At 36.6% G+C, this 21931-nt stretch overlaps 2 protein-coding genes across 2 annotated transcripts; one reads left to right on the top strand and one right to left on the bottom strand.

The window, feature by feature from the left end:
- Positions 1-107: 107 nt before the first annotated feature.
- On the bottom strand, positions 108-17187 carry LOC106061696 (G patch domain-containing protein 3-like). The gene is made up of 6 exons (XM_056036510.1): positions 16766-17187; positions 4582-5444; positions 3321-3495; positions 1569-1680; positions 605-871; positions 108-348 (listed from the first exon to the last, which is right to left on the bottom strand). Exons 1-6 carry the CDS (start codon positions 17148-17150, stop codon positions 162-164), a joined length of 1989 nt encoding a protein of 662 aa, XP_055892485.1. The 5' UTR covers positions 17151-17187; the 3' UTR covers positions 108-161.
- On the top strand, positions 7155-10477 carry LOC129927427 (uncharacterized). The gene is made up of 2 exons (XM_056036526.1): positions 7155-7320; positions 7418-10477. The coding sequence occupies exon 2, from the start codon at positions 8350-8352 to the stop codon at positions 9514-9516; it is 1167 nt and encodes a 388-aa protein (XP_055892501.1). The 5' UTR covers positions 7155-7320; positions 7418-8349; the 3' UTR covers positions 9517-10477.
- Positions 17188-21931: the final 4744 nt, after the last annotated feature.

Raw genomic sequence — 21931 nt, 5'->3', positions numbered from 1 at the left:
CAAAATAGTCAACATTTGACTGGCTCAACTCACTTCGCAAGCTTCTGCCTGCCTCCTTCATACAGTTAAGTAGTTAATTATAATAATTTCAAAAGATTTGTTAATAGTCTATCATTTATTTAAAATTCTCAGTCAATGGAACAAACATTTATTTGTTTACATTATGATGAATCGAATGTTTGAAATTTATTTATGTGACAAGGTCGATGCTTTAGAGTCGAAGGCTCTGCTCTCTGTAATAAGGGTTCTTTAGGATCTGTTTCATTTGGATTATCATAGGCTGTTGAGATGTAGATATTGTCTTTATGTTTTTTGCGTGTTCCATATACTTGCTTGTGTTCTATATACCTGCAAGAGGACAAACAATATTGGTAAAGCAATAATAAAAATGGTTTTCAGCATTGGTTGTGCATTTTTTGGGTGGAGATCAGCACTCTTTATGTTCTCTCTTATCACACCAGTCTTCACAGACATGCTGCTAATTTAAAATAATGCATAAAAAATAATCCTAGTGTTATATTACTTAGTGAAAATTCTGGCTTAATCATGAAATAATTCTTAGTTTGTGCTGATGGAATGTCCAAGCTTAAATTTTTCTACTCACCCAAGTCCTCTTTTATTGTGTGCGCTTTGACCTTCCCCCTTCAATGCTGTAATAAGACCATGTTGAGAACTTCCCAAACAGGTGCCTTCTGTCCAGCCTTGTTTCTCCATAATTTTACGACCAAAGCCTTTAGTGTGTCTCTCAAATACTCCTATTGGTTGCTGATCTACTTTTTTCTTGATGCTAGACTTACATGGATTTATTTTCTGAAGATGTCTACCAATGCCTATAGAAAATCTATCTGTGCTATCGTAACCACTACGAAACCTGAAAACAAAAAAAATCTGTAAATTAACAAAGATTAATAACTACAAATAATCTCTACTTTGATATGCTTGCTTTTTTCACAATACATTGAAATAGTTATTGAGAAAAAAAGAAAGAAATTCTACATCAGGATTTTTAAAATGTTTGGATACATTGATTGAATCACACAATTTGATCTTTCTCCCCTCTTAGTTTTTCATACTTATGCACGCATAACAGAAATCACAAAAAACAAGGAGTATATCATTTAACTGTCATGTTTTAAAGAAATGTAAAAGGAGGTGTCACAAATCTGCTAAAATTTGTATCTTGATGCAATCTAGTGATCTGGTATAATCAGAAATGTTTCTTTAAAGATGTCTGCCAACATCTTGCTATTAAATTATGCTTCTAAATGCTAATGATAGATGTTTTTTATGGCAAAACATTTTTTTTAGTTTTGCTGTATACATGCAGAATGATTACCCACATTCCTATTATATTAAATGTCTTTAAATGAACTTTGTCAAACTGCTGCTCTAGTAAAGACATGCATGAGACAGAAGGCGGAAACATACCTAAGGTTTACTTTACTTCCTGTCATTCTTACATGTGTGATGTTATAAGGTTTTATATAAACATAGGTTAGGATATTTAAATCACAAGCAATAACGTTTACAAATAAATGTTCCAATATCATTACTCTCAGTATACCCACCTTGCCTCTTGACGTATTTTCAAGAAATCTTTGATATCTTTATCCCCAGTTCCTGGCTCTTCATAGGCACTAAAGTCAACATCTAAATCATCTGTTGTCTGTTCATCGAAATCTAAATAAATAATTCAAATATTTTGACAAGTTTATCATTATATTGTAAAGAAAAAATTTATTTTAACATTGAGTCCATTATTAAATCCCAAATATTATCATAAATTAAGTCAGAGTATCATGATTTGGTTTTAGAGAACAGTGTGTTGTCTCCACAATCATATGAAATGCAGATTCAGAGGTTCCTTATTTAAAATATATTCCAACTCACTACTTAGATACACTATTAAGAAATACTGCACTTTCTTGAGTTAAAAAAAACCTCAATAAAATAAGTGACCCAATGAGAAATGAACAATAAAATATAAATCACTAGTACAATGATTAATTGACTAACAAAATATAGTTGAAAAACAAATAACACAGTGAAAATATAAGTAAATAAAAAAGTTAAGTAACCCTTTCAGACTATGTGATCAATAAGGCTGATGATGTAAAGGTCATCTGTGAAGATATAGGCCATCAATAATAATCAAGCATAAGCACAATGACTGACTGTCAATGACAGTGAACAATGATCCCTATAGCCAAAGATTTTGTTTTTATTGTGAATTCTCCAAGATTCGACCCTGACCCGACATCTAGTTTATTCAAATAGAGCTTATTTAGAAGGATCATACTCAACATCTAGTTCATTCAAATAGAGCTTATTTAGAAGGATCATACCCTAAACCTAGCTTATTCAAATAGAGCTTATTTAGAAGGATCATACTCAACATCTAGTTCATTCAAATAGAGCTTATTTAGAAGGATCATACCCTAAACCTAGCTTATTCAAATAGAGCTTATTTAGAAGGATCATACCCTAAACCTAGTTTATTCAAATAGAGCTTATTTAGAATAATAATAATAATAATAATCTTTATTGTCCGTATGGAAATTCATCTTACAATTTGTGCATTACACCAAACAAAAAAACATTATAACTATAAGAAACCAAAGTGTACATTCACACCAGACTCACTCATAATTTACATGTGACAAAGTTTATACCAGATTGTTCTTATTTAATGATTTGATTGCCAGGGGAACAAAAGAGTGTTTGTGTCTGTTTGTCATTGCTATCGGTGTCTTGTATCTCTTTTGTAATGGTGAAATCACAAAATCCTGACACAAAGGATGACTCTTTATTTCGAGGATCTTGTTAGCTTTTTTATAGATGTTTGTCTCAAACAACTGCCCAAATGGGGTTTGTTTTTTGCCAATAATTCCAGCATCATTTAGGATTCTATAAAGTTTATTTTTATTGCTCATACCCTAAATCTAGTTCATTCAAATAGAGCTTATTTAAAAATATCAGCTTCCTCCCACACACACGCAATATGACTTATAAAACAGACAGTTCAGGAAAGTTCATATACTACTGGTCAGCTTCTATTGTGTGCTGTTACATATAGACACATGTGACAACGAGTATGTAAGCCTAAGCCTCAAAAAAGGATAAAAATATAACTTGATTACAAGTCTCAAAATGAAATACAAATAAATGATTTAAACTTTAAGCCCGACAATAAAGAATTCAAGATAACACTTGGTTAGAAGCCTAGAATACACAAATAGATTATTCTAAGTCTATTAAGCTAACAAATATAAAGATGAAATGTAATGAAACAAATAAATACTTAACAATAGTAGACCTACCTCCTTCTTGTTGTTGCCAGTACACAGCATCTGTGTAAAAATTGACTCCAGCCCCACCCTTCTCCCAAGGCATTTCAATATGTTCATCATACAGTCTCTCTTTATTTCTCTCTTGATTACTGGGATCATCTTCATTAGCTTCGCAAATATCCCATTCTTCTGCAGCTTCTTCATCCTGCAAATATTGATACCTGTATCAATGTCAATCTCAAATCACATCTCCTTAATGGCGATTACTAACTGCCATCAAATATTGAAATGAATATCTAATTGCAATCAAACCAAAATTTTTTTTAAAGTGTAGTCTAATGTTGCTCATATGAAGTCTTTATGGGATCATCCATCTAGTGCCTTCCAACATAACAGAGGAATGCTTTCCAGATATGAAGGGCATTAGAAAAATAACATAACCAAAGTAAACCCATGCTGCATTGCAGGAAGTACTTTAATTAAAAGTAATGTCCGCGCTAATCAGAGACCACATTATTTGCCAAGAGACTTACACCGTATACAGAAAATATATTAATATTAAAGTTTACAAAAGTGGATTTAAAAAAAAAATTGATAAGTGACCACATTTACAACATGGCTAAAGGGCAATACATCATTTTTATTTGGTCCAGCTGTGCTTTACACATTTTATTTTCTACAAAGCTTATATCAACTCACTCTGTCTGTCTGTAAAAAGTTATTTCTCCGACACCTAATCTCGGATCAAGCTGAAATTTTGCACAATTATTTCATTTACCTAACAAAACAAGAATCAATAAAATAAAATTAACCAATTGGTTAATTAACTATTGGCAATCAACAATTTTGTTTGTTTCTCAAACAAGGGAACGAAACTGTACTTGACTGAGGTGGTGGTATAAGCTGAATTAGTCCCCTTTGTAGGTGGCCTCTTTAAAGTAAATTTGAAACAAACTATACAATCTTCTATTTTCATACACACCTCACTAGCAGATTGGCTAAAATGTCAGCTTTAGTCATGTCATGAGTTCGAATTCAGGTCGTTCCCCTCTTTTTTAAAAAACAATTATGGTAAAATTCACACAGATACCTCTGAAATGTATACTTTTACTCTGTGATTATAGGTAGGATAACAAGTGTAGATGTTGATTAGGGTTATAAAAGTGAGCATAGATGCTGAATTTTTTTTTTCTTTTGCAGTATTTAATCTATTAATTTTCTTAAATTGTATAATTCTATCTGTTTAAAATGTATTGCTTTACTCTTCCAGATAAATGTTAATGACACATACATGATAACGCTGCTCCAAAAAGATGAGCTTTTCTTCTATTCCTTCAGCCATCAACAGTTTCATCATTTGATTCTCTTTTTTCAAAAGCCTTTTTTTTTCTCTGTTGGTCAACCCTGGTAACTGTGATGAATTAGTTAAGGGGCTCTGAGGAGGGCCATGGTCAAATGAAAAGGAGCCTTGAGCAGTTGTTGAAGGGCCCTGAACAGAAGATGAGGTGCTCTGTGCAGTCCATGCTGGGCCATAATCATCCGAAGAGGAGCCATGAGCAGTTAATGAAGGGCCATGATCAGCTGAACTGATGGTGCCCTGAGCAGTAGATGAGGAGCCCTGAGCATTTAATAAAAGGCCTTGGACAGTAGGAGTGCATGTTTCTTGATCATTATTTCTATGATTGTCTTTTTCACTTTGCGTAGTGTAACTGAAACTTAAATCTTTAGTTTCTGTTTGGTTTGACTGACATTTACAAGACGGCTCTTCATTACCACTGATGTTTTTATTGTTCATATTGTGCAACAGTTTCTTTGAATGCAACACTCGTGTGTAATATTTCTTTGGGACTAATAATGTTTTTTTATCAAGTTCAGAAAATGTACTAGCATTCATGACTTTGTTATCATTAGAATGTTTATGAGAACCTAATCTGTTATCATACTCAAAGTTGACATTGCCATACATTCTTTTCGCTGCCGTTTTTGGAAATTTCAGTTGTAATTTGCTGACAAGACTTTGTGGGAGTAAACATTGCTGGATAAGATCTAGAAAGACTAAAGTTGGAGTTCCTACATTTCCATTAGGCATCAATGGTGGAGGATTGAGTTCAGGCATTGCTAATAATACCTCTTCTGCGACAGAATCTTGTTTGTCTGTACAAAAAACAAAAAAGATCTTGTTACTTTGACAGATAATAATAACAATAGCAATAATTAGTTTATATGCCACTGTTCACAATTGTATTGTAAGCTCAAAAAGCATTCAAAAATATTCAATAACAATGCAATCTAAAACAGGTCTAAGACTAAGCCTGCTTTATTGATCCTTACTGGAAATTAGTTGTAATTACAAGGACCTTTTTTTTTAACAACAATAACATTCCACTAAAGACAACAGACACATCACACAGAGACATTCATTAAATAACAGTGACTATACACACCGACAGACATCTTGTTCCTTTTCATATTCCCTAGTCAATAAGTACCACTGATACAGTCTGACAGAGTAAGGAACAAGCACATTTTTAACAAAATCACATGAACAGAGCTGTGTTAGAATACCTGATATATAGAGAAAAAAAACTGTAATAATAAATGGCTCCAACAACACCAATAACAGTAAACTCTGATGTAACTCAAGGAACAGTTGTAAGCTCATAACTGCTTCTAATTTACATATTGACCTACCTAAATGCATTAGTTCAGGAACAAAAGTTAGACTATTAGCAGATTATAGCATAATATATATATATATATAGAAAAATAAAGATACAAAAGATACAGAAATTTTAAAAAGAGAATTAGAAGATTTACAGAAAAGTGAATCATATTGGAGCATGCCTTTCCACCCAAAAATGCCAAATAAAACCCCACGAAAACAATAACTACTTATTTTTTCTTGGTAAACCAGTTGCACATACTCATATATACTAGGACAAATTTGTACAGGTGCTACATCTGCCCTAGTGCCATTAACCAATGATTTAGCAGATTAGACTAGATTAACACACGTTACAAGAATTATTTGTCTCCATTTTTTTTTTCTTTCATTTAATAAAATCCGAAAATTCAACCTCCCAAGTTTTATAAATCCATGAAACAATAAATAAAACTTATACTGTGTGTAATGTAATAAGTTTCTAAAATCAATATGAATTATGAAAACAAAAATTTAATTAGGTCTAGATCTACAAAGGCAAAAACCAAAAGGCAGGCCCCGAAACCAATGGCTTGATTATGTGGCGGCAGATCTACAACAGCTTGGGGTTCGGGCACGGAGACGAAAGACTCAAGAGAGATCTGAATGGAGGTATGTGTTAAAGCAGGTCAGAGCCATCCATAGCGCCACTGGTGTATTTAGATGGATAGAAAAATCTACAAAAGACAAACGTTTTTCTTAGTTTGTTTCATGTGGTGCTTTTCCATAGATGTTTTTCATTGTTTTCTAATCAATACCATCTTTAGCTTTTAACATCTATAGATGTCAATGAATATTTACTATTTATTACTATGCACATTTTGAGGTAGAAAATTAAAAAATAAATTTGAATAAATATGTTAAGTCTACTATGCACATTTTGAGGCAGAAAATTATAAATAATTTGGAAGAAATATGTTAAGTCTACTTGATCATTGTTGAATATACTAAAAAATGGTAGCTGTCTGGAAAGTTGGTATGCACTCTGGACTGTCCTATGGCTGTTCAGAACCTGCCTGCTGACATCTAAAATTTTGCTGTCCTGCAGGAGGCTGTCCAGTCTATGGTGTAATAATCTTTAATTCTAAAAGAACATCTGAAACATGTAAAATAAACCAAAAAACTGAACCTTTGTAACCTGTATTATAATATTATGCTGTTGTTATGTCACTGTCGGTGCATAGATTATGGCATTCTAGCACCAATGTGTATTAAGTGCACTATTTTTGAACGCACTTTCTTTTTGTTGCCTTGCTTGTAAGTTGATGGAGTGTTTTTGTTCTGTTGGTGTAACGTTTGTTGAGATTCTTCTGTGTTCCCCTGTTTAGGGTGAGTATCTAAGGCATGACTGCGTTTCGCAGTTGTTTCGATGCCATAGTGATAGTCTACTAGACCTTTTTAGTTTGTCTTTACTTTGTCTTTACAGGGAGTTAGCTTGGGATTGGAAGTCTACGCTGGTGACTAAAGACAGCAGTGTGTTGTGTTTTCGAACATTAATGTGTACGTTGTGGGACAGCAAGGTGTAGAATTATTATTTAATTAATAAATTCACAGTATTAAAATGTTTCAAATTCAATGTCATTACTCCATTAGTTTGTCATCATACTTATATTTATGTCATTAAATATTTACATTGTTACCAGTGAGTCATTTATTTATTGTAAACACGAAGGTGCCTGGTTGAATGTCAGGGGCCCGGGCAAACGAGCTAAGGCCTTAACATAACCCTGACAGTTGGGGGCTCGAGTCCGGCTGTGACTACCAGTCACAGAACCATAATTTCAATCATTATATTAGTTTTAGTTACTTGATTATGTAGCAGCAGTGTCTACAATCCAATAATTGTTTACATAGTATTGCATCACAATCTTGAGTTGTGTACCATTGGCAACGATGTATATCGAAAGTAGCAGATAAATACATCCTTTGTGATATAAGTGATATAACACTATAACTATACTGTACTATATACTATATAACTACTGTATTGCAAGATTGAAAAGCATTTTTATTTTTTTTGTTTTCTATATTGTGCTTCACCTTCGAACGAGTGTCTTCTCGCTCCCGGCAGCAAGCGAACGTGAGTGTAAAGTGGCTGTAAAGTGGTACCTGTACTGAAGTCTGAGGCTACTGGTATTGTGTTGGATTGTCCTGTGGCGACTATATTTCGACGTTGTGGCCTGAGTGAGGCACTTTCCTCCGACGTTGGATACTGCACAGATAGGTTTCTTTCTTTGCCATTTAACCGCAGGCTCTAGGCTTTAGTTGACCTCTTGTACAATTAGTAGAATTTTTTAGGTTCCCATATTGTATATAATTGAAATATAATACAGCCAAGTAGTGTACATTGTATTTACCATGGAAACTAGGCTGACAATTACTGCCCAGTTTATAAGTGATGGTCGTTCTCTGGGGTACGAAGGTGAAAGGTTAGAGAGATATGTGGCTGAGCAGAAAGAAGACTATGAAAAAGCTAAGAAAGAGGAGTTTGAACGAGAAAAGGCTAGATTTGAGAGAGAGGAAAGATTGAAAGCAGAGGCGAAGGCAGAGGAGAAGGCCAGATTTGAACGCGAGAAGGAGCAGTTTGAACGTGAGGATAAGGCCAAGCGTGAGGAACACGAGAGGTGGAAAGAAAGAGATGCCAGGGAGGAACTCAAGAGGAAAGAGGAGATGGAACTAGAAAGAATGAAGGAAAAGTCAGCAGCAGCGGCTGCTGGGACGGCAACACAGGCAGAGGTGCGGCCTAGAAATGTTTTAGATAAACTTGACAAGAGCTTCCAGGGAACGAAGGAAGACGATGACCTGATGGCATATTTAACACACTTTGAGGCCGTCGCGACAAGATGCAAGATCGATAGAAAGGAATGGCCATTGCTCTTGTCCTATAAACTAACTACCTTTCAAAGAAACTGTATGCTGCGGGACAGTCTGTTTTTGAATGAAAATTATGAGGAAGTGAGGGCTGTGTTACTCCGGCATGCGGATATAAACGCGGAAACCTGCCGCAAGAGGTTCCACCGGGTGAAACCACGACAGAACGATTTTAGGGGTTTTGTCACCGAGCTGCGAAACGCGTTGGGCAATTGGTTGAAAATGGCTGAAGTAGGCAAGACTGTGGAAGAAGTGAAAGAGTTGCTGGTAAAAGATAGGATACTTGAGAATGTGTCAGGAGATGTGTACAAGCAACTGATAATAAGTAAGAAAGGCACAGTTGATGATATGATTGATGTTATTGAAGGGTTTAAGGTCGCTAGTGGGGGTGTGTCGCTTGCGAAGGAAGACAGTGTGTATGTTGCGGCAGCGTGTGATGAGCCTGGGATGAATACAAATCCAGTTGCTGAAAGAAACGTGGTTATTTGCTTTAATTGTAATAGGAGTGGCCACAAATCGGCAGAATGTCCTCAGCGTTCTTCCATGATTAATTCTGTTCCTGATGTTGATGATAGACCTAGGAGATCATCTGCGACGTTTTCTAATCAGCAAGGACCCAGTAGAAATGTTTCAACAGGGCGTTATCAGAGATAGTTTGATGGTAGTAGTCGTAGAATCCGAGGTAACAGTTTTGTGAGACAAAGTTATGTTACACCTAATTACAGGAGCAGTAGAACTGGGGGCAATGGGGTGTACCAAAATAGAACCAGTTTCACAAATAGAGATCAAGGTCCACCAGTAAGGTATAGGTGACTGAGTAGTCCTCGTAATGTTCAAAATTGTGGAAATTGTACTTTAGGGAAAGGAGATGAGTATTTTTCCCCCTGTAAGAGAAAAACTTTTTCATATGTTGATAAGTCATTACGTGATAAGTCTGTGGGTAAGCTGAAGTTTGAAAAGGGAAGAGTAAATGGGATAAGTGTGTCTGTTCTGAGAGATTCTGGTTCGAGTGTTATAGGAATTAGAAGTTCATTAGTTGGTGAGAAAGACATGATTCCTGGTTCTTACAAATTAAAGCTTGTCGATGGGACAGTCAGGGATTACCCATTGGCGTGTGTAAGTATTGAGTCGGATTACATTGTTGGGAAATATGTGGTTGCTTGTTTTAAAGATCCTGTTGCAGATTTGATCCTTGGGAATGTTGATATTAATGTGAGTCAGGAGTTTGATTGCGCAGCAGTAACTAGGTCAGCGAAAGATAGAGAGAATGATAGTGGCCCTGTAAATGAGTGTGGAATATTGGAAGATTGTCGTGATGTTTTAGGTACGAGTGATGATTTTTTACGTGAACAGCTGAGTGATCCGTCTTTGAAAGATCTATGGGAGCGACATGTGGACTATTGAGTGATCCGTCTTTGAAAGATCTATGGGAGCGACATGTGGACAATTGAGTGATCCGTCTTTGAAAGATCTATGGGAGCGACATGTGGACAATTGAGTGATCCGTCTTTGAAAGATCTATGGGAGCGGCATGTGGACTATTGAGTGATCCGTCTTTGAAAGATCTATGGGAGCGACATGTGGACTATTGAGTGATCCGTCTTTGAAAGATCTATGGGAGCGGCATGTGGACTTTGAGTGATCCGTCTTTGAAAGATCTATGGGAGCGGCATGTGGACTATTGAGTGATCCGTCTTTGAAAGATCTATGGGAGCGACATGTGGACTTTGAGTGATCCGTCTTTGAAAGATCTATGGGAGCGGCATGTGGACTATTGAGTGATCCGTCTTTGAAAGATCTATGGGAGCGACATGTGGACTATTGAGTGATCCGTCTTTGAAAGATCTATGGGAGCGGCATGTGGACTTTGAGTGATCCGTCTTTGAAAGATCTATGGGAGCGGCATGTGGACTATTGAGTGATCCGTCTTTGAAAGATCTATGGGAGCGACATGTGGACTATTGAGTGATCCGTCTTTGAAAGATCTATGGGAGCGACATGTGGACTATTGAGTGATCCGTCTTTGAAAGATCTATGGGAGCGGCATGTGGACTTTGAGTGATCCGTCTTTGAAAGATCTATGGGAGCGGCATGTGGACTATTGAGTGATCCGTCTTTGAAAGATCTATGGGAGCGACATGTGGACTATTGAGTGATCCGTCTTTGAAAGATCTATGGGAGCGGCATGTGGACAATTGAGTGATCCGTCTTTGAAAGATCTATGGGAGCGTCATGTGGACTTTGAGTGATCCGTCTTTGAAAGATCTATGGGAGCGGCATGTGGACTATTGAGTGATCCGTCTTTGAAAGATCTATGGGAGCGGCATGTGGACTATTGAGTGATCCGTCTTTGAAAGATCTATGGGAGCGGCATGTGGACAATTGAGTGATCCGTCTTTGAAAGATCTATGGGAGCGACATGTGGACTATTGAGTGATCCATCTTTGAAAGATCTATGGGAGCGACATGTGGACAATTGTGTAGATAATAAAAAGAATGGAAGTGTGGAATATAAAGTGTTTGATAGACTATTGTACAGAGTGTTTAGGGGAGAGTTTGGTGAGGAAGAAAGACAGTTAGTTGTACCTTCAGCTAAGAGAGAAATTGTGTTGAAAACTGCTCATGAGAGTATGTTACCAGGTGCTGTTATTCATTTATGTTTAATATATGTATGTATCATTTGTTTCAGCACCTAGCTTCAACTCTATGTTTACATTTGAGAGTATGTTAGCAGGGCATTTGTCATTAAGAAAGACTAAAAGTAAAATCTACAAATAATTTTTCTGGCAAGGTTTTGATAGAGACATAAAAGAGTTTGTAAGGTCGTGTGATATTTGTCAGAAAGCTAGGGTGCCGCGTCGTTGTGACAGAGTGGAGCTAGGCCAAATGAATGTTGTTACCACTCCGTTTTACAAAGTTGATACAGATATTATTGGGCCATTGGAGATAACTAACAATAAGAATAGGTATATTTTGACAGTGGTAGATGTCGCTACCAGATGGCCAGAAGCGATACCTCTGAGGAATATAAATACAGAAACAGTTATCGAAGCACTAACTACTATTTTTTGTAGAATAGGGCTAACTATAGAAATATTAAGTGATCAAGGCCCCCAGTTTACTTCCGAATTGTACAAACAGGTGTGCGAGTTTTTCTCAGTTAAACCCGTGCACTCCACTATATACCACCCCAGCTCTAATGGTATGATAGAAAGGCTCAATTCTACTTTAAAATCCTTTTTAAGGAAAGTATGTCAGGATAGCCCTCATGATTGGGACCGGAAAGTTAGTGCAGCATTGTTCGCCTACCGAGAGGTACCTAATGAGACAACGGGGTTGTCGCCATTTGAGCTTGTCTATGGGAGACAAATGAGAGGCCCACTGGCTATTTTGAAGCAAGTATTTGTAAATGCTGAAGAAGAAACTGAATATAAGAATGTGTTCACTTATTTACTGGACTTAAAAAAAAGATTATCAGAGGTGACTACTATTGCTAAATCTAACAGCGATGCAAACAAAAAGAAGTACAAGATGCAATATGACAAATATTCGTCTAGACGAGACATTAATGAGGGTGACAGTGTTTTAGTCCTCAAGCCACACAGAGACAATAAGCTGTCCGTGTTTTGGCAAGGCCCGTATAAGGTGGTGAATAAAATATCAAAGTTCAATTACGTGGTTGAGAAAGAAAATAAGGATAAAGGTGTATCACATAAACCGACTCATGAAATATCACTGTAGGGTAAAGGAAGTAAGCAATTCAAACGTTGAAACTGAGGGTACAAATGAACGATTATCAGCTAACATGGTATCAGTTGTGGGGGGAGAAGAAGTTGATGAGCAGGATGGGGAGAATGAAGATGTAATTGCTAACATCCCAACGCTAGAGATTAGGTCGCAAGAGATGAGGGGCGGGAATGTGTTGACGCAGGTCAAAATCAATCCCGATTTGAATGCTATACAAAAGAAGCAAGTTGATGACATTTTGAGTGAATTTAAAGACATAATATCTGATATTCCTGGTAGAGCCAAGGTCGAAGAGTTTAAAATTAAATTGGTTGATACGAAACCTGTAACTTTAAAACCATATGCGGTACCTATCCACTTAAGAGATAAAGTTAAGCAAGAGATTGACAGCATGTTGGATTTGGGAATTATAGGGCCAACAGACTATGCAGCGCCCGTTGTTATAATAAAAAGAAAGACGGAACTTTGCGACCTTGTATTGATTTTAGAAAATTAAATAATGTTACTGAAATACCCGCTGAGGTAATTCCCGAACAAGAAGATTTGTTCAACATGCTATATAAAGCTAAGTACTTTACGTTACTGGATCTGACTAAGGGTTACTGGCAAATTCCAATTTGTGAAACAAGCAAATCATTTACAGCATTTAGAGTTTTGGGAGAACATTATATGTTCCATTATTTACCCTTTGGATTAAGCGGTGCTCCTAATCACTTTAACAAGATTGTTAAGCGCATGTTAAGAGGTTTAGAAAATGTATTGTTTTATTTCGATGACATTTGTATTTTCAGTGAGGACTGGGACAGGCACATCGAAAGTGTTCGTAATGTATTTAGTGCTTTAAGAAAGAATGGATTTACATTAAAACCCGCCAAATTGGAGGTGGGCTTTACTAATGTAAAATTTCTAGGTCATAGTGTCGGACAGGGAGTTGTCAAACCTGATCATAGTAATGTGAAAAAGATTTTGGAATTTAAGACACCAAGTACAAAAAAGGAACTTCGTGGTTTGATTGGGTTAATTAACTACTACAGTAGGTTTATACCAAAACACGCGGAGTTAGTTTTTCCTTTTACGGAATTATTACGTCGTGGAAAATCCATGAGAGTCGACTGGAGCTGTGAGTGTGCGGAGGCATTGAAGAGAGTACAGGCCGGTCTATGTAAGTATCCTATTCTTCGTTTGCCTGATTTTTCTCTACCTTTCTATCTCCAGGCTGATGCCGCAGACAAAGGGATCTCTGGCATTCTAAGCCAGTGTGTGAATGGTATGTTGCATCCTATAAAATTTGTGAGCCGTAAGCTGTTGCCTCGGGAGCAGAAGTATTCTATCATTGAACGGGAAGGATTGGCCATTGTATATGCAATAAAAAAAATTGGACAGGTATCTGGCCGGAAAAAAAATTTCATCTCCAGACTGACCACAAGGCTTTATCTTACCTTAGGAGCACTAACTTTACCAATGCACCTATTACAAGATGGGCGCTGATGTTGCAGGATTATTCCTTTGATGTTGTTCATGTCAAAGGGGAGGACAATCTGCTTGCTGATCTGTGTTCAAGATTGCTATAGACTTTCAAATACGCAGCTACATACTTATGTATTTTTTTTTATACATGTCTTATGCATTTTATGGTTCCAATGTATACATTGTTGTTTGAAAATGTTTGCACTTTATGTTAGATATTATGTTGCATTTAGTATTATTGACATTAATTTGCTGATTATTCATTTTAAATTTGATTGGTTGGTAGATTGTGATTTTGTGAATGGTACATAGTGTAATGTGGATACTTTGGTAAAAAGTGTCATTGGTAATTTTTCTTCTAAGTTGTTATGTTTTGAAGAGTGATGTTAATGCTGATGAATGTTCCTAGATGGATGTGCTTACCTTGTAGTTGCAATGATATCTTCTTACTTTTCTTTCAATTTGAGGTACGGAAACTGGTCCATACTTTGTAAGAACCAGTTTGGGGGGAGAGGGGGAATGTCGGTGCGTAGATTATGGCATTCTAGCACCAATGTGTATTAAGTGCACTATTTTTGAACACACTTTCTTTTTGTTGCCTTGCTTGTAAGTTGTAAATTGTATATGCAATAAAAAAATTGGACAGGTATCTGGCCGGAAAAAAAATTTCATCTCCAGACTGACCACAAGGCTTTATCTTACCTTAGGAGCACTAACTTTACCAATGCACCTATTACAAGATGGGCGCTGATGTTGCAGGATTATTCCTTTGATGTTGTTCATGTCAAAGGGGAGGACAATCTGCTTGCTGATCTGTGTTCAAGATTGCTATAGACTTTCAAATACGCAGCTACATACTTATGTATTTTTTTTTATACATGTCTTATGCATTTTATGGTTCCAATGTATACATTGTTGTTTGAAAATGTTTGCACTTTATGTTAGATATTATGTTGCATTTAGTATTATTGACATTAATTTGCTGATTATTCATTTTAAATTTGATTGGTTGGTAGATTGTGATTTTGTGAATGGTACATAGTGTAATGTGGATACTTTGGTAAAAAGTGTCATTGGTAATTTTTCTTCTAAGTTGTTATGTTTTGAAGAGTGATGTTAATGCTGATGAATGTTCCTAGATGGATGTGCTTACCTTGTAGTTGCAATGATATCTTCTTACTTTTCTTTCAATTTGAGGTACGGAAACTGGTCCATACTTTGTAAGAACCAATTTGGGGGGAGAGGGGGAATGTCGGTGCGTAGATTATGGCATTCTAGCACCAATGTGTATTAAGTGCACTATTTTTGAACGCACTTTCTTTTTGTTGCCTTGCTTGTAAGTTGATGGAGTGTTTTTGTTCTGCTGGTGTAACGTTTGTTGAGATTCTTCTGTGTTCCCCTGTTTAGGGTGAGTATCTAAGACATAACTGCATTTTGCAGTTGTTTCGATGCCATAGTGATAGTCTACTAGACCTTTTTAGTTTGTCTTTACTTTGTCTTTACAGGGAGTTAGCTTGGGATTGGAAGTCTACGCTGGTGACTAAAGACAGCAGTGTGTTGTGTTTTCGAACATTAATGTGTACGTTGTGGGACAGCAAGGTGTAGAATTATAATTTAATTAATAAATTCACAGTATTAAAATGTTTCAAATTCAATATCATTACTCCATTAGTTTGTCATCATACTTATATTTATATCATTAAATATTTACATTGTTACCAGTGAGTCATTTATTTATTGTAAGCACGAAGGTGCCTGGTTGAATGTCAGGGGCCCGGGCAAACGAGCTAAGCCCTTAACATAACCCTGACAGTCACGATTAGGAATTAGTTATTTGTTTCATAGAAAGGGAAAGTTTTGACTTAAAGGCAATGACGTGACTAGTAAAACCAAGACAAGGATTTTAGGAAGAATAGCGCAATGTAAACAGACAGCTTTAGAGAGAGGCAGGTTTTATGAACGTAGAGATATAGCTTGATGAAACTTGACAGTTGCCTTCATAATTTTTTAAATTCTTGTTCGACATTTACCATCAGTGGCATCAGCATCGACTAACGTATATTGTTGGCCTTTAGCCTGTGCTACTTGATTTCATTATTTGAGAATTGCCTCCATTTGACTTATCTGCATATGGCAGATTGTGAAGTACCTAACACTGTATAAGTGTATTAATATTCCTAGATCTAGATCAGGACTCAGGCTACCCCTTGTTAGGCACTTCTGCAGTGTCGAATGCAAACAAATCAAATGGAGGTAAAACTCAACGAAATGTAGAATCCACTAACACAGGCAAATGGCTGAACAATCAATAGAAGTTAGTCAACGCTGATACTGAATATCAAACAAGTTTAATAACAATGAAGGGAACTGGTGAATGTCAGCTACATTCATAAAATGCTACTTATTTCTACAATGACATGAATTGAAGGCTATCTCAACTATCTGTTTATGCTGACTTCTATTTCGTTGTGACTCTAAAACCCTATCCTTGTTTTAAAGTCATGTCATTGTCACTAAGTAAAAAACTTCCCCTATTTCTGAAAACAAATAATTCCTAATCATGCAATAACACCAAGAAATGTGTCAGGGCCTTATTTATATATATTATTAATTATTTATTATTATAAATAGACTGTTAGTATAAAGTATTGTTACCTATCTTTAATCTTAGCTATGTTTCTTTACTCACCATCATCACTGTCCGTTAATTTTATCAATATAGATTTTATGAAACAAAGCTCTCTTAAAGTTTCCCCACTGGCATTAGTCCAATGACTGTTGTGCAATTTTAGCAATTCTTCACATTTACATTTTTGGATTTGAACGACACAACAACGTTTGATTACGTTGTGACTGTCAGCGTCAGTGTAACGAGTGTTACAAGTTGTGTTGTCTGCCTTTTGTGGTCTGTGACGATAATGGAAACAAATAAAACATCGACTCTCTATTAATGAAGAAAAATGAGCCCTCAAATCAGCAGCTCTAAGTTCGTTTGGTATATTTGAAATAGCGAAATAAACGTAGTCACATACTTTGTTTTTAATTTTATTTTCATTAATTTTCACGGTTTCCATTTTGACTGTCTTTCCTAATTGGTTTAGAGTAGTCCTCCCTTTGTTGTTATTATTATTTTACTGCACTGAACTAAATCTCGATGTTTTGCTTCGTATTAGAGATAGGAATCGAACCATATAGATTCTATTGTGAATCGAACCCAACTTTTAAAGTTCGGTCAGAATTAAGTTCGCGTTTGGTTCGTTTGATGACGAGTATAATTAAATGTAATATGTAATAATGTTAAATTTATTATTTATGCCAAACCTCATTTGGCTTGTGGGCCAATTTAATTTCCGACACTCGTGTCGTGGGTCACTATATTTATTATTATAAACAGAAAATATATAAACAAAACAAACAAAATTAAATAAAAAAATAAAGCACTTTTATTAGAAACCCAAGAATATAATAGAAATACTACCCCTTCCAGACCTTGCGATCTATAGGGCAGATGTTGTAAAGGTCATCTGTTTCTGATGCCCACTGTAACGAGAGTGTTATGTGGCCAGCACAACGACTAACCACCTTTGACTTACTTGACTTAATACTCACACTAATTCATGGGATGTTGGAAGTATATTTGAAAGCAACTTATGGAAATCCCACTGCATTGATAAGACACCATGTCGAAGCACTAAATATAAATGTTCGTCTGTGAGATGATTATGCCGCGTTGGTATCACTCATTTCCGCCTGCTAAATGAGGCGATGCAATTTTCTTTAGAAGGTGATTATATTTATTAGTGATTATCATTTATTAGTGATTATTTAGAAGGAGCGATTACATGTGAGATTAATTTGTTTTTCTTGTAGTCAGTTGAATTCATTTAGATATTAAATATTAGATATTAAAATGGTTTTTGAATCTTTCCTCTGCTTAACCAGCACACTTAAATTTACTGTAAAATATTCGGACTCTACTTCTGTCAGAAAATTCATAGATAATAAGGCTTGTGGATTGTAATAGTCAATGTATACGATGCAAGGGAAGTAACCGTCAAAAATGTAGGCCTATTAATCAAGTTGAACGATTCTTTACATCGGCAAGACCAGTGCTATTTTTGCATATACAGATGGGTCGGCATCGTTAGATTCAGGAAGAGCAGGCTACGGATCCTATATCGACTTCCTTGGCTTCCTTCAGTCAAAATCTTTGGAGCATGTGGTAGTGTTTGCAGTTTTGGTGCGGAGACCATGGCAGTCTGTGAAGCCTTAAAAGTCATTGACTCTCAACTCGGCAAGGGACATTTGAGGGCAACACAGATTGTTGTGGTCACTGACTCAAAACATGTACTACAGACTTTGCATAGCCCTGGACCATGCCCCCCCCCCCCAATATCGACACTATCTTCATGGCCTCACACAATATAAAGCAGCGCTATGGCACCCCGCCTGTAATAATGCAGTGGGTACTGAGTCACATAGGTGTGACTGGCAACAGTAATGCAGACTCCTTGGCCCACCAGGGCGGGCTAATTCCAAATAACGTACAGGCTGTAAGTTCGATGATCATGCTCTGGCTATAATTCAAAAAAACAGAAATGGAAAAGTGGTTTGAGTGCTGGAACAAGTCCCAAAAAGCCCGTGGAGTGTGGGAGCGCATGAGGCGCCCTGACTGCACTTGCCAGTGGTGGAGGCTGTCCCTAGGCCTGAGCAAGTTCTATAGCACAGGGCAGGACAGGCCATACTGTCCTGTTGGCTCATATTTCTCACGGCTACGGCCGAATTTCGATTCAAGGTGCCCCCGTTACGGGGAAGAAGAGGAAACCGTGCCTCATATTCTGTTATCTCCATTTCGTCATGTCTGGGAAATCAAAAATTCTCGACCTTTATGGTGACATGTAGGTCTATGCACTACGCAAGACAGCAGGGTTTCTGTCCAGGTCCAGGGCTTTTACAAGAGAGGATTTGAGCCTCTCAAGCCCTCACTCAAATGTAGTTTGATGATGGTGATGACTGCAACAAAATAATTGTATTTTCTTTTGCCAGTACTGTTCGATCTAATGTTAGAATTCATATAAATGTCAACATTTTGGAAGACTTTGCGGTTCTGATGTTAAGAGCAAAAAAAAAAAAAAAAATTAGATTTATCTTATAAAAAGAAAATTAAATTTTAAAGGGGTTTATATAACCTGATGTGATAACAAAAATGCGGCTGTATATGGCATTTGCGTTATCTGTTGACTTATAGAGCCAAAGGTAGGCCTACATATGGCTCAGATCCAGAAAGAGGTTCATTTTTTTTTTAAATATGTAATAAATTGAAATCTGTACTACCCTAGCCTAAAAATGATAGTTTTGTCTGAATACCTTTTTACCTTTACCTATCCCTTAGTCTGTTGGGGCACCAGGCAAGATTTGTCGACCGTCTTTCTCCATTCCTCCTGTCCATTCTTTAATGTTGTCCTCCCATCGCTTTTTCTGTCTGCCTCTTCTTCTTTTCCCTGGCACTGTTCCCTGAAGGAAGGTCTTTGCGAGCCCCGTAGATCTTGCGTAATGTGGCCAAAGGTTTTAAGTTTTCGTCTTTTCACAATAGTTAGCAGGTCATCATGGGCTCCGATCGCTACAGTAACCCTGTCTCTGATTTCTTGGTTTGTGATGCGGTCTTTGAATGTGATGCCTAGGATCCTTCTGTAGCATCTCAATTCCATTGCTAGGATCCTCCTCTCAAGCTCTGCATTCAACCTCCACGACTCGCAAGCATATAAAAATGTGGCGATGACGAGAGAGCGCATAAGTCTGATTTTTGGTGCCGAGTCTGAATGCTTAAGAGAAAAACAAGGATAGGCCAACAAATTGTAGGCCTACTACATTGTTCATCTAGCTTAGGCCTACTTTGTAATTTTAATACTTCTGTTGTAGGCTACTTTAAATGATAATTTTGTCAGTAAGTCTTATCTAACAATTAAATGTGTCCAAACCAGCTCAGCTTTTGTCTCTTTGAAGTATTTTGGAGCTTCTCATTAAAAAACAAAAACGATTTGATTTAACACTTTCAATTTCATACTTTCTCCCTAATTTTTCTTTTCAATTGTCATGTTTTGTATATATGTTATCATAGCGCCTTGAAACTACATAGCCTAAACATGGCCTAAAGTTTGTTGACAGCACTATGTAAATTAAATGACGTTTCACCGCTATTAATTTATCATAAAATTTTACCCTTATTATACGTGTTAAATATTGTGTTTGGCCATTTATCACACAGTCTATGTCTTTTGCATTTGTTGTTAAATGCTTGACGCTTGTTTGCAATGCCAAAAAAAAATTAATAACAAAAATTGCACTTGTTTTGATATCTTGCAGACTAATCCCCCTTTGTCCAGTAGGCCTACTAGTATGCTATGTTTGATTTTGGCTAGTGGGTTTATATAAACGTATTTACTAATGATTTGGTGTATGTTGTGAATGACGTTGGGAGGTGGCATTACCACATTGGTGAGATACAAAATTGTTGGTATAACAAGATTGTTATTATCGTTGACTTATGTAGGTATTTGTTTTGATGATGTCTCTCCATTGTATGTTGACATAGTGAGTGGGATCACTGGTCCACGCGGTGCCACAAATTTTTATTTCCTTCTCTATCCTAAGTTTAAATGATTCTGGGGGGGGGGGGGGGATATTTCATCTACTTAAACTCATAATGGATGATTTTAGGATACCGATTTTTGACCCCACTCGCCCGCCCAAAAAGGGTGAATTAGTCTATTATTTTTCCTACATTTATATTGTGAATGGGGAAAAGGTGGTAGCATATGCCTTAACTTTAACTGTGGGATAGGGGCCCGGAATGTGTCTGCCTATTATTTCTTTACCTTGTCTAATATATTCTAATAGGGGCTCCAGGCATATATAAAGAAGGGGGGGGGGCACAGTGGACACCTTTGTCTGACCAATCTTTTAATAGGGATCTTATCAGACTGATTAATAATTAGCTGACTAAATTATGGCAACTGTGTACACCAGTTTAATATATTTCGTCAGGGATTAGTCAATGTTTGTCTTGTCTAATATCTTCAAGAAGTAGTCATGGTTCTCTATGTCAAAGGCCTGGTCTATATTGGGCATGACAGCTGCCTTCAAGTCTTTGTCCTTGCATACTAATTAGCTTCTAAAAAGGACTGCAAAGAGCAGCAAAGTAAGGAGTGAAATGCTGAACCTTTGATGGAATAATTGTTATCAGTGCAACAACACTAAGGGACAGATCATTTGTATACACCCAATAGTTTTAATGCAGTCAAATGACCTAAAGTAGTTTATTAGTTGAGCTGCATGTTGCAAAACATGTACATCATGAGCTGGAGCTTCGTAGCCACGTAGCCATTAATATTTGGACTCGAAGACAAGCCTTAGTATTAAGATAAGATAATTTTTATTGATCCAATCAAATGGAAATTCAGTTATCTTCTTATCTTGTATAATACAGACGTTACTTCAAAAAAGATTATGTGCTATGCATATTAACCAATGACCTAAATTCTGCCAAGTCACTGGTTTTCCTAGCTAGCACAGGCAACCCATTCCATGTTCTAATAGCACTAGGGAAGGAGTACTTGTACAAATTTGTCCTAGCATATGGAATGAGGAATGTGCCTTTATTTTTGTGTCTTTCTGAGTATTTTATTAAATTTTGTTTTTGTATTTGATTATGGTTCAGTGTTTTATGTGTAATTGCTATTTTACTTTTGAGTCTTCTATCCTGAAGGCTTTCTAAATTTAGTGATTTTACTAAAGGTGTTACTCTAGTCAAATGTGAATATTCGTTTGTTATGAATCGCACTGCTCTATTCTATGT

Source organism: Biomphalaria glabrata, chromosome 7, assembly GCF_947242115.1.
Source record: "Biomphalaria glabrata chromosome 7, xgBioGlab47.1, whole genome shotgun sequence".
In the NCBI taxonomy this organism is placed as follows: Eukaryota; Metazoa; Mollusca; class Gastropoda; family Planorbidae; genus Biomphalaria; species Biomphalaria glabrata.
The sequence above is the reverse complement of the archived record's forward strand: the minus strand, read 5'-3'. Positions and strand labels throughout refer to the sequence as shown.

Coding starts and splice junctions, on each gene's coding strand:
- LOC129927427 (XM_056036526.1), top strand. CDS start 8,350: ATGGAAACTAGGCTGACAATTACTGCCCAGTTTATAAGTGATGGTCGT.
- LOC106061696 (XM_056036510.1), bottom strand. CDS start 17,150: ATGGAAACCGTGAAAATTAATGAAAATAAAATTAAAAACAAAGTATGT. Junction 872..1,568: donor AAAATACGTCAAGAGGCAAG/GTGGGTATACTG, acceptor TTTTGTTTTCAG/GTTTCGTAGTGGTTACGATA. Junction 349..604: donor CACAATAAAAGAGGACTTGG/GTGAGTAGAAAA, acceptor GTCCTCTTGCAG/GTATATAGAACACAAGCAAG.